Raw genomic sequence first — 11983 nt, forward strand, 5'->3', positions numbered from 1 at the left:
ATAAAAGTATTGAATATTGTTGTAACACATGATAAACAGTAAGACACGCTTTCAATTTGAATGATTAGTGCTACATTAGTATGTGCACTAACCAGACACTAGTGAGTAAAACTGTGTATCAATGAGTGATAAGTTTCATTTCTATTACTTATGTTAAACTGGTGCCATAACTGAAAATATTAGATTTGTTGGGTATGACTAGAATCAAATCTGAGTTTGCTCCTATCAGCAGTAACTGAAGATTGCATTGTTGGATTAAACTAAACATGATTATTTTAGATAGAAAAAGTAACATCCACACGTTACAAGTAAATAAATTCCCATAAATGATGGGGTAGAAACATGTGCATATTAAAAAAAATCTTATCAAGGGGTCAATGATTGCTCATGGCCATAAATATAAATATAGCTAGAGTCCAATATGATTTACAGATACAGCTCAATGATTCCTTTATTCAAAGACACACTACAAATGAATCAAGGCAACTCAACTCAACACCTCCCTATATTATTATTTTAATACATAATATGTATATATTTCACGTATTCTTTCCATTCATTCCCCTTTATCTACACCCCCCCTCCAAACTCTACCATACCTCCTTTTCTTTCTCTATCCCTCTCTCTTAAACCAATTAAAAAAATTGAAAGAAATGAAAGGGAAAAAAATGGTTTCAATTACAAAAGTCAAAAGTATTTTCTCTTCTGATATGATATCAAACTTCGAGGGAAACACGGGTCTTTATGGGCTTTAGTTTTAAGCCCATGCTTTCGGGAGAAAGAAGCTCCGGAGAAATGCAAGATGGGCTAAGAGGGCTTCGCGGGCTGTCACTGAAATGGCTTGGTCTATACAACCCATACCCCATAAAAAAGTACTCCATAGGTATCAGCATTGCGTGCGGCTGTTCCTCTGTCACCATTGATCCGCAAGCTTGGACCTACAAAACATGATACCGAGTTTTTGTATGTTTATCAATGTCCAATCAACTAAGACCCTGTTTGAATAAACAATTTAATTAAACACTTGATATGTATATCATGTAAGTGCTTATGTATAAACTATAAAGATAAAAATAAAGTTAAACTCCTTTCACAAGTTATCCTGAAGAGCTTATCAAAAAAAACCTGTTTATGGGCATATCATAAACTGTTTCTATAAACACTCACAAACAATTTCATGAGTGTTTGTGTTAGTAGATAAATTCAAATAAGCTAATCCTAATAAGACCCTAACTATATAATGATTCACAAAAGCTTCTGAACATGCTACTTTGCTACCAGAACAAGTGCTTGCCTTAATTCGTAATTGTTTTCATAAATCTACAATATATTACCACTTTTTTAAACTAAGGAACGTAATCATAAGGACTTGGAAAGGATATTGGGGGGCAAGGTAACTATTTAATTGAATCTCACAAGTTTTCTAGCCATGCTTTTGTGTTTTATAAGTTTTATAGATACCTATATACATATATTTTGCATTATTTAACATACTTTTGCGCTACATACCTCAACCAAGGCACTGAATCTCCTATCAAGTTTTGAAGTCATGTGGAGAGCCTCAGAATGAAACGGGGAACTGTCCCCAACAAATATAAGCGTACGGCATTTTAATCTTGGCAGTCCTTCTGTAATATCAGGTCTCCTGCAAGTTAGCAAAACAAATTTGTAGTGTGTATAAGTTAGCCAACTCACAGCTTAATGTAGGAATGCACGCGCACGCACGCAACAAAAAATGGTCAAGCAAATGTGTAGAAGATTTACTGATTAATTGCGTGAAGAAACCGCAACACATTTGTTTTCTTTCTCTCATCCAGCAGCTGAAAAAATAAACATGATAAAGAACCAACGAAAGCAAGGTGAGTATATCGAACACAGAAAGCATGAAAAAAGGAATAAAAATCATGTTCCAGCAGTACAGGGCAATGAAACTAAATTTAGCTTAGCACTAACTGTTCTACAAGCTTGAACTATCTCTGACTCTGGAACTTCAACATTACCGCGAACATCCTGATAAAGTTGAGCAAGGAAATTAATTCAACTTATGAAATAAGAGCGAGTGTGGAAGGGCTAAGGTCCTTGCGTCATAGTAATCAATACCTTGCTGAAGTACCGCTGAAGTAAACACTCCTTTAGCAAACCACACATGCCGTAGAAATGTAACAAATTTGACATAACCTACATATTAAAAGTGGTTTCAGGTTATCTCATCATATCAAAGAATTCATAAAAGGACAATCTTCAAGGATTTGAAAGGAACCTTGTTATAAAACCATTCAGTCCAAGAAGGTGCTTTGCATAACGGAGATACAAGTATTAAACCTACAACGCGCTCCCTATATTTCATCTGTAAAAACACAACAATTTGATTTCATATTGAAACCACAAAGCACTAGCTAAATGGCGCAGTTTCTTCATATTTTATATCATTCCATCAAAGTTAAAAGGGTACATACTGCGAAAAGAGTAAGGATATAAGCACCAGCTGTTACTCCCATACACATCACAGCACCAAGCCTGGACAAAAAGTAATTCACGCCGTAAATAAATATGGCAATTATTTTGAATCTGCTCTCAAAATAATGCCACTGTTCTTCAAATCCCAATCTTAGAACATTGGAACATTGGAACATTGGATCATTGATAAGAAAACAAAGCAACAGATTGCTTTAAACATCTACAGTGCTCAAACTCAAATAAAAATAAAGAGCTCAAACCAATAGAAAAATAAATTATAAACACTAATTATGTATTCCAATTACCCAAAATAGTTGAGGACCTCGACTATTTGGTCTGCCAAGTCTTCAGCGGAAGGGACATAATTATCAGAACAAATAGAAGCAGCTCCTAACTGCAAGAACTCTTGTTGAAGTTCCAGAGGAGAGAAACTATGTAAATAAGAATATTCAGTTCTAAAATACAATAAAGAATACATTCAAATCAGTTGAGTTACAAACCTCGTGTCCAGGAGGACTTATATGATATATGCAGAAGTTATGAAGCAGCAAAGAAGCAGCCTCTGGACAGAAAAATAATCCTTGGAAACATGACATATCTGCCGCAACCCGTGCAAGTAATAAAATATTAGCTCATAATTTTAGAGAAAATTAAAAGAACATGGTACATTCAAGCATTCGTATACAACCAGAGTATAAATGTTGACATTTTCAAAAAGAATAACTACATGAAAATATGATGAATATTATGCACGTACAATTTAGCGCTAAATCTGGATACGTGATCAGAGCTGGTTTGTCGTGATCTCCATAGACTATGACAGATACAGAACCACAGCCAGTTTGAATACGATGCTCCTGAAATGGTAAAACCATAATCAATAAAGCATAAACACGGAAAAAAACTACACAGAATAAAAGCACAAAAATTGAAGTTGGTGCTTTCAGAAATGAAAATAAAAAACCTTGCTCAAAAGCAAAGAATATTCATCATTATGTGTGTACTCCATTTGACTAATGTTGAAAATTCCTAAGTAAAACTTTTCCAACTTATTTGTTCTCTATCATGGCTTCCCATGTGACCTTACTTACCCTTTTACCGGACAACCCAAATTAACAAGCAACAGCACATTAATATCATTATAAGATAAATGAAACAAGTTATTCCAAATTCCAATAATTGCATGCTCTAGAAAGAATATAAGTTGAAGACAGCTAAAAAGAGGATAGTATCTTATTAGGCTTTTAAAAAGAGAAGAATGACTTTGAACTCATTCAATGAAACAAACAAAAGTATAATTTACATTACCCCAAATTAACATAAAGAATAAAGAAAACAAATGAAACTTCTTACATCACCCAAGTTGCATCAAATTCCACAAAATGAAAAATCCAGAAGGATAAAAAAAATAAAGAGGAAATGTACAAATGGGAGTGCAAAAGAATATTTGGCAAATAAGGATCAAGCAGATCTATTCTCCCAACAATTCAAAACTTGAGAAAATAAGACAAATTCATTGAAAGAGAGAAAACAAAAAAGGATTCAAGAAAAAGGGCAACCTCATTAATTTTATCAAGAGTCAACACAAACAAGTACTTATTTTCTAACTAAATCCCATTGACTTTATACAATTGATTTCACCACATTTCCCATAATTCATCAATAACAGAAAATGCAGCACAACAGCATCATCTCAAGAGAAATGCAAAAAAAAAAAAAAAAAAACTTAAAAGAAAATTGCAACCCTTCAATCACTAAAAAAAACCCCAATTCAAGGACAAAAAAAAACTTAAACCCATTACCCAAAAATAATAAAAAAAATGAAACTTTAAACCCAAAAAAAAAGAAAGATGAAAGACCTTTCCACCAAGATAGATCTTCTCCTCCATATGAAGAGAAAAGGAATGATTAGATTCTGCCATGGTTTGATGATGAATAATGGAAGCCCCTTTCTGAAATTGAAAGAAAGAAGGCTCCACCCACCAATTTTCTCAGTTTAATTTTGTGTTGTTTTATGTTCTTGTTCTTCTTCAACAAACAAATGAATATAAACCTCTCTTCCTTACGTATTAATGCCTTATATACAAAGCCAATGCTTACAATTCGATTCTTTTCTTTTTCTATTTCTCTTTCTCTTCAATTTTATTTTTTTAACCTACGGTTAACAACCACCGACGATTCTCTTTCCGTACCAACTGACTTTAACCTACGACCTTCTTCCTTTTATTTATGTTTTTCACCGTGGTCTCTTTAACGACGTCGTTTCTCTCTATACCTACATTTATTTTATTCTCTAAAAACAGTTGAATTACAAAAATATGTCAAATAACTAATTTTTTAATACATATGAAATTCATTATTTCTACTTATAATGAAAGTTAAGAGATACCTAATTATATATGTTTTGTAATTATAATAAGAGATTATTGCAATAAAGTGTGTAAAATTTAAAGGCCATAAGAAATACTCCTTCTCAAATGAATTGAAAAGTAAAAAATAGATTAAATATTAAATAAATAGGTTCAACGGATCTATTTGTTTAAGATTTTTCTAAAAATAAATTTTATAGTATCTTATTTTCTTGTTATAATATTTAAAAAACAATAAAAATAAAATGTCAAATGAAAAAATAGTTTAAATAGTTTGACTTCAAATAATACTATTTTAAATATTTTTGTCTATTTGTTAATTTTTTTTTTTCAGATATTGAAATTTAAAATAACGTTTAGATAAAAAATTATTTTAAGAAGTTCTACATAAAAGTCATTTTTGAAAACAATGTAATTTTAATCATATTAAAATATTTAATAATAAATCTTTAAGTTATTGAATGTCAATTTTTTTTTTAATTCATAAAAATGAGTCTTAAACAAACTTCTATTATTTTTTAAAAAAAATTTATAAAAATTATTTTTAAAAATATAAAATTAAAATTCATTTTTAAAAATCTTAACAAACGACTCCAATTATTTATTCTCTACAATTTCTTAAAAAATAAATCTATTATTTAAACTATTCTCAAAAAATTAATAAATTAAATTGAAAATGTAAACAATTAAAATAAAAAATATAATTTAGAGACATTATCCTTTAAGGAAAAAGAGTTGAATAAGAAAAAAGTTATTAAAATTTGTTTATATTCTATTTTGGTGAATTTATTTTTTTTTTATTTTTGACTGAATAACTGTTTACTTTTTTTCCTCATAAATATGATTAAATATAAAGTACTCGAAATTTGCGGGGTACGTCTGTTTTTTTTTTTCCTCTGACCACAACAAAGGGTAATTTGACTGGCCCCATCATTTTTCTCTATTGTGTGTGTACACCTGTCTTAAAAGTCCCCACTTTATTTTTCTTTTTAATATTTTTTAATTATTTTTGTTTTGTAGTTTTTGCAAAGAATGGCTCATGTTTTATACATTGGACGTGTGTGTAACTAGAAGGGTCTTAGAAGTTAAAAAATGGTAGGTTGCTTGCCTTTCATTTGACTCCAATCATTAATCATGCTTTCCTAATCATATTCACAACACATTATACTTTTTTGGCTTTTTCATTTGCCAATATTCTCTTCAACTCTCACCAAACCTTAATACTATAATGGTTTGAATTAAATCGTGACGAAATATTTTTAATTGTTTTTTATGAAATAATTGAAAATTGTTAGCTTTACAGAATGGGTTCCTTCTATATATTCCTTGTGTTGGCGACTTGGCGTCTTTTTTATAACAATATGATTAAACAACTAAATTATATGTTTAAAGTGAGTGAAAAATACAAAATCACTGAAAATGTGTTGCTCATTAAAATACATGGATCACGATAAATAAAAACACTCGTTCAAAACGTAGATAAAAAAAATGAATATAATAAAAAAATTTAAATTAAATATATTAATTTTTTTGTTATATTATTATTTATATATGAGACCGAAGTAATAGTTATGTTAACGCATATTTTTCACATAATTAATTCTATTGAATTCAAATTGAAAAATGTTGAGCCCATTGCATTTAAAGCTAAATGAAATTTCAAAGATATATATATTATATAATATAAATTACCTTCATTATTTTACTGTATATATATGTTTTTTCCTTGATCGAAATTTAAATATGCTAGTTAATTTATGCCAAATTTCAGATATAATATAAATTACCTTCATTATTTTGCTGTATATATATGTTTTTTCCTTATTGATTGAAATTTAAATATGCTAGTTAATTTATGCAAAGACTTTCTCCAAGGTATACAATAATTAAAATCGACGTATTCCAAGTTCCGACTAAAGAAAAAAAAATAGTATATTAGTTTCGAGTCTCTGGACATAATATTAAAAAAATTGAAAAAAATGATTGTTTATTAAATTTTCAGTTTGATGGTTACTATCAATTAATGTGACTAATGAGAAAAGAAGTCAATTGCTTTTAAATATGGACATTTGGCAGTGACATTTCTTACCAACACTATATATTAATTTGAATTTTAATAAAAGTATATATTATTAAGAATGGGTAAAATTGGTATGATCGATTTAAGCTACTTACCTTTTGCACCATTTGCACTTTAAAGTGATTGAATAGAAAGCGACAAGATTGCATGAGACATGCGTGATGCTATGCTACACATTCACGAGGATATATACAACACAAATATTTCAACTCTTCTTCATGTAGAGCCATGCGATTGCCAAGTACAGATGTGAAAATCGACCAGCTCAAAACAAAATGTGGTTTTGAATCTGAATTATATGAGGCTTCGGCCTGGCCCGCATAAGCCTTAGGTAGTGGTGTGGGCTAGCCTAGTTGGGTTTCGGGTAATATGTATAAATTTGTATTAATAAAAAAGTATTTGAATTTAGATTATAATATTATTAATGATTTAAAAAAAATTAATTATCAAATGCCAAAATAATTAATAAAATATATTAATGCAAATTAACCCTTCTTAGAAGAAAGTAGACATTTTATTATGTTTAAATTACCATACAAATATAGAATTAAGAAATCTTAAATTAGTGAGGAATGGAGAGACTTGGGAGTGGGAGATAAATTTTTTATTTTATTTTATTATTGTTGTAGTTCAATTTTTGAAAGGGCATGGAGTACATCAAACCACTTTTGAACCAATTTGAACTCCGTCTAAAAGTGGGAGAGTTTGGAGAAAAGAGAATATTTGTTTAATTTAAATTATGTTTTATTTAATGTGATTTTAAATATTATAAATGTGAAAAAAATATTATTTTGTATTTTTTTGCTATTATAATTAAATATAACATTTTAAAAAATTTCTCCTCTTTTTTTCTCTCCTTCTTTTGTCTTTCTTTGCATTGAATCCAAATAGTTTTTAAGGGTATATTTGGGAGTTGGAATTAAGATGAAGAAGATATTTTAATTTTCTCTTTAAGAATGAGATATATTAAATTAAGTGCAATTGAGATGTTAATGTGATTGTTTATCGTATTATTGTTTCAACTTTTTTTAAATCTCAAATATAATCTTAGTGTCAACAATTATCTCCTCCAACAACTCACCTTTAAGTATATATACCTTTTAGTAATGTATGATTGTGAGCATTTTATCTTTAGACATGGTCCAACCTTGTTAGTAGTAATGTTTAAGTATAAATATTTTTGTTGTAGCTAATTTGAAGAAATTTGAATGAAAGTATAATTTCAATTACTAATTGAAAATAGAGAATTGATATTGTTTTTCATGGTTCTAACACGAATCATTTTAAGATTATTCTTTAGTTCATCACTAAATCTTATTATTCTTCTTATAATGTAACAATTATTATTTATATTCATTTTTTAATTATTTTTATGCGTGTTTTTGCTCTTTTTTTGTTTTAAAGAAACTCAAAATCTTTATATTGTGCATCAATTAAAATCCACATCAAGTAATATCACCAACTTTTACTCAGTATAAAATGTAATTCTTGTCATTTTAGTATAGTTAACGAGTATTCTCCCAATAAACGAGTTTTGATTTAGATGTTAACAGCGTCAAAATTTTACAACGGTTCAATTTTTTTCAAAAACAAAGTATATATTAAAATATACCAGCAGAATTGGAAAGCATAAGACATGATTCACGTGGTCTAAAATAAGTACAATGATACACCAATTCTGTCAATATTCCACATCAATAAAACATCTAAATATAAAATGACAAATAGATTTTTAAATAAGGTCAAAATAACTTTCCACCAAAAAAAAGGCCAACATTAATTATTTTTAATTTAATAGACATGTATTGTATTGTCGTTTAAACAATTTTATATTAAAAAAAATATAAACAGTTGATTAAATAGTCATTTTATAATTGCAAATACAATTATGTAAAGAGATGATAAATTAGGTTGGATCCACACTGTATTGTCTTTTTTCATTATTTGTTTACCATTTCATACAAAAAATTATTAAAATTATAAAGTTATTAGAATTTAATGTAAATAACTTTTTACTTAAAATAAATAAATTATCTATTTAAAAATGTATATTAAATCCACTAGAAAAACAGTTCAATCGTCTTTTCCTAGAAAATTGATATTTGCACACTAAAATAGGAATTCAAAAAATTTCATTTATGTGAGTTGAGTTGAGATATTAGTCTTCCGTGTCACAAGTGTTTCATTTGTTATTTTAATTAATTAATTATTTTTCTATTAATATATTATTTATTTATTATATTTAAACTAATCAAACTTCATGAAAAAATATAATTAATAAAAATACAAATAAAATTCATTTTACCATAAAAGTATTAAAAACCAACAAAATTAATTATTTTTTAAAAAATTATCCACGACCACGAAGAAAATAATTACCTACAAATTAAATTACATGATCCTCAATAATCTGGCTTAAATTATTGGTTTGATTTAAAAATTGTTATCGACAAATTTGATAAAAAGTTTGAACCTGAATCGAGTATTGTGCAGATTGGTGGGAAGTTGCAAACAAAAATGGTGATGGTGTTATTGGACTTTGATCGGACCATAATCGACGACGACAGCGACAGTTGGGTGATCAGTGAAATGGGTCTGACGGAGGTTTTCAACGAACTCCGGTCCAGCATGCCATGGACATCTCTCATGAACAGGATGATGGAAGAACTCCATTCCAAAGGTATCTCCATCAACACCATTGCTCACTGCCTTCATTCCGCTTTCTTACATCCAAACATTCTTTCCGCCATCCAATCTGCTCACTCTCTTGGGTACTCCTTTTCTTTTCAACACCAATTGTTCAATCATTTTTCTGTATCTTCTAAAATTTCATTCCCATTTTTGTAGATGTGACTTGAGGATTATTAGTGACGCCAATTTCTTCTCAATTCAGACTATTTTGGAACACCATAATCTGTTAGGCTGTTTTTCCCAAATCAATACAAATCCAGCTTTTGTAGATGATAAGGGTTGCCTTTGTATTACTCCATTTCATGATTCAACAACATTGCCTCCTCATGCTTGTCACCTTTGTCCTCCCAATATGTGCAAGGTGTGGACATCATTGTCTCTTCTTCAACTACTTCTCTTTGCTGTTTTACTTTGCTAGTCACTACTCTTTGGTTTTATGTTTTAGACTTTTAGTGAGTTTTGCTAAACATGTTTTTAAATGAACTTACTTTTGTTAAGTTTTTTGCTTGTTAACCTATGGTATCAAGTATCTGTCGGCTCTGTGTTGATAACTAATCTCTGCTAGGGAACCTGACTGATCACCTTTAGTCGGATCTCTCATTCCAACCACAAGCCTCGAAGCCTCGAACTCGTGACTTTGCGTAAGGATCTGAGTCTGGTTCCACTTGACCAATGTAATGTTGGTAATGATTTGCTCAGTACTTAAGTTTGAGCTGCTTGAACCAAAGCAATTATGTTTGCATGTAACACTGATTTTGTAAATTTGATATTCAAATGTTATAACTTCTAATCGAACTGAGTCAAAATCAATTTTGATTCAAATAACCAAACATCTAGGTTTGAACTAAAAATTACATTTGAGTTGGTGACACAAAATTAGTCTTAACATTGTTTAGCATGAATCTAAGCACACAATATATCTTGCATTGTTGTATATTTCATATTTGGGTACACAAGCTGAAGCAGTTGTTTAAATAAACTAAAATAGTTGATGAAATTGTCCTGGAAGGAAGTATCAATATTTCCATTTCCCATCCAGTTGGTGAATTTCCTGTCTATATATATCACTTGCAAATTGAAATCTATTGTGTCATTGATCCTTCCAACTTCACTTACTTTGATTTTGTTTTTTATTCCATCTCAGGGTTTGGTAATAGACCAAATCCGAGGTTCTTTAGGTGAAAGCAAAACAAGATTCATCTACGTTGGAGATGGAATGGGTGATTATTGCCCTACTTTGAAGCTTGAGGGAGGTGATTTTGTAATGCCGAGGAAGAATTATCCCCTCTGGAACAAGATTTGCAGTGATCCAAAACTAGTTCATGCAGAAGTTCATGATTGGAGCAGTGGGGAGGAGTTCGAGAACATTCTACTCAACCTTGTCAACAAATTAGCTACATAAGGTATACGTCTGTTGTTAGTATGTTATATTAGTAGCCAGAGTTTGAACCCTAGACCTCCTTCTCAAACTCCTTCAAGTATCCCAGCTTAACCACTTGAGCTACTCCTCGAGGATGTTGCATTCTTGCAGATAATTCTTGTCCTTATTCTCTTTCCAGCATATAGCAATTATTGGATGGATCAATGTTAGTGGAAATCCATCTAACATGCGTTGTTTCACATTTATGTTGATGTGATTTTTTTCCATCAGAAATGAGAAACCACTATTTTGTTTCTCCTTTGTATTTTTATTAGAAAGAAAAATGTTGAACAGGAAAGTGAAGCCATAAAAATTGTCTCCTAATATTATAGTTGGAAAATGGCTTTTTCCCCATTAATTTTCATTTTTCAAGAAACATACATGAAAGCATATTTATTTTAGTCCTAATTATGTTTCAGTTAGAAAATAACTTTTTTCTCCATATGCTCTTATACATCAGTTAGAAAACAACATACAATGGTGCTTGCTGCATGCTGCTATATTTTTCCGTTAGTTATTTTCTAATTGGTGCTTGCTGCATGCTGCAATGCCATGGCGTGGCTGCCCCGGCAAACATTTATTTTCTGTAACAGAGAGCTTGTGTTGTGTGATGGTTGTTTGTTGTATTTGATCACTATTATGCTATTTGAGAAGATGGTTATTTTCTTGTTTCCTTATTATTGAAGTCATTCATCATCATGTTGGATTCAGACATCTAACCCAATAACATACTTTCATTGTCAAATAAGAGATTAATTAATAAAAATTGCAACATTCTTTTCTTATATTCTTATTCTTTCATGGATGGCCATTGTTTCTTTTTCTACTTTTGCATGTCTGTGGCTTCCTACATTCCAACATTTCCCCTAATTTGAAGCCTGCATACTATGACAGCTTTTTTACCCTATACTTGCATTGATGTTTTAAAGCGTACATCTTGATAGAGGAAATATGCAGCCATTTCCC

At 30.0% G+C, this 11983-nt stretch overlaps 2 protein-coding genes across 6 annotated transcripts; one reads left to right on the forward strand and one right to left on the reverse strand.

Annotated features, from left to right (window-relative positions):
* Positions 1-345: 345 nt before the first annotated feature.
* On the reverse strand, positions 346-4710 carry LOC101498760 (protein NDL1). Of its 2 annotated transcripts, none has more exons than XM_004503476.4 (11): positions 4317-4710; positions 3215-3314; positions 2958-3055; positions 2763-2851; positions 2457-2517; positions 2261-2347; positions 2101-2178; positions 1954-2010; positions 1765-1820; positions 1510-1645; positions 346-938 (listed from the first exon to the last, which is right to left on the reverse strand). In XM_004503476.4, exons 1-11 carry the CDS (start codon positions 4377-4379, stop codon positions 717-719), a joined length of 1047 nt encoding a protein of 348 aa, XP_004503533.1. In that variant the 5' UTR covers positions 4380-4710; the 3' UTR covers positions 346-716. The 2 variants fall into 2 exon arrangements, with proteins under 2 accessions (XP_004503533.1, XP_012572094.1); XM_012716640.3 differs by lacking the exon at positions 4317-4710 and adding an exon at positions 3422-3561.
* Positions 4711-9297: 4587 nt separating this feature from the next.
* Positions 9298-11983, forward strand: LOC101499083 (thiamine phosphate phosphatase-like protein). Of its 4 annotated transcripts, none has more exons than XM_004503477.4 (4): positions 9298-9677; positions 9754-9958; positions 10742-11000; positions 11912-11983. In XM_004503477.4, exons 1-3 carry the CDS (start codon positions 9424-9426, stop codon positions 10997-10999), a joined length of 717 nt encoding a protein of 238 aa, XP_004503534.1. In that variant the 5' UTR covers positions 9298-9423; the 3' UTR covers position 11000; positions 11912-11983. The 4 variants fall into 4 exon arrangements, with proteins under 4 accessions (XP_004503534.1, XP_073225915.1, XP_012572111.1 ...); XM_073369814.1 differs by having other exon boundaries at positions 11947-11964; XM_012716657.3 differs by having other exon boundaries at positions 11895-11912.

The sequence above is a fragment of the Cicer arietinum genome, chromosome 6 (genome assembly GCF_000331145.2).
Source record: "Cicer arietinum cultivar CDC Frontier isolate Library 1 chromosome 6, Cicar.CDCFrontier_v2.0, whole genome shotgun sequence".
Lineage (NCBI taxonomy): Eukaryota > Viridiplantae > Streptophyta > Magnoliopsida > Fabales > Fabaceae > Cicer > Cicer arietinum.

Excerpts from the sequence above, each read along its gene's own strand:
- LOC101498760 (XM_004503476.4), bottom strand. The coding sequence starts at position 4,379 with ATGGCAGAATCTAATCATTCCTTTTCTCTTCATATGGAGGAGAAGATC. Across the intron at positions 2,518-2,762 it reads GAGGTCCTCAACTATTTTGG|GCTTGGTGCTGTGATGTGTA; the intron begins GTAATTGGAATA and ends CTTTTTGTCCAG. Across the intron at positions 1,646-1,764 it reads TTTCTTCACGCAATTAATCA|GAGACCTGATATTACAGAAG; the intron begins GTAAATCTTCTA and ends GCTAACTTGCAG.
- LOC101499083 (XM_004503477.4), top strand. The coding sequence starts at position 9,424 with ATGGTGATGGTGTTATTGGACTTTGATCGGACCATAATCGACGACGAC. Across the intron at positions 9,678-9,753 it reads CAATCTGCTCACTCTCTTGG|ATGTGACTTGAGGATTATTA; the intron begins GTACTCCTTTTC and ends CCATTTTTGTAG. Across the intron at positions 9,959-10,741 it reads GTCCTCCCAATATGTGCAAG|GGTTTGGTAATAGACCAAAT; the intron begins GTGTGGACATCA and ends ATTCCATCTCAG.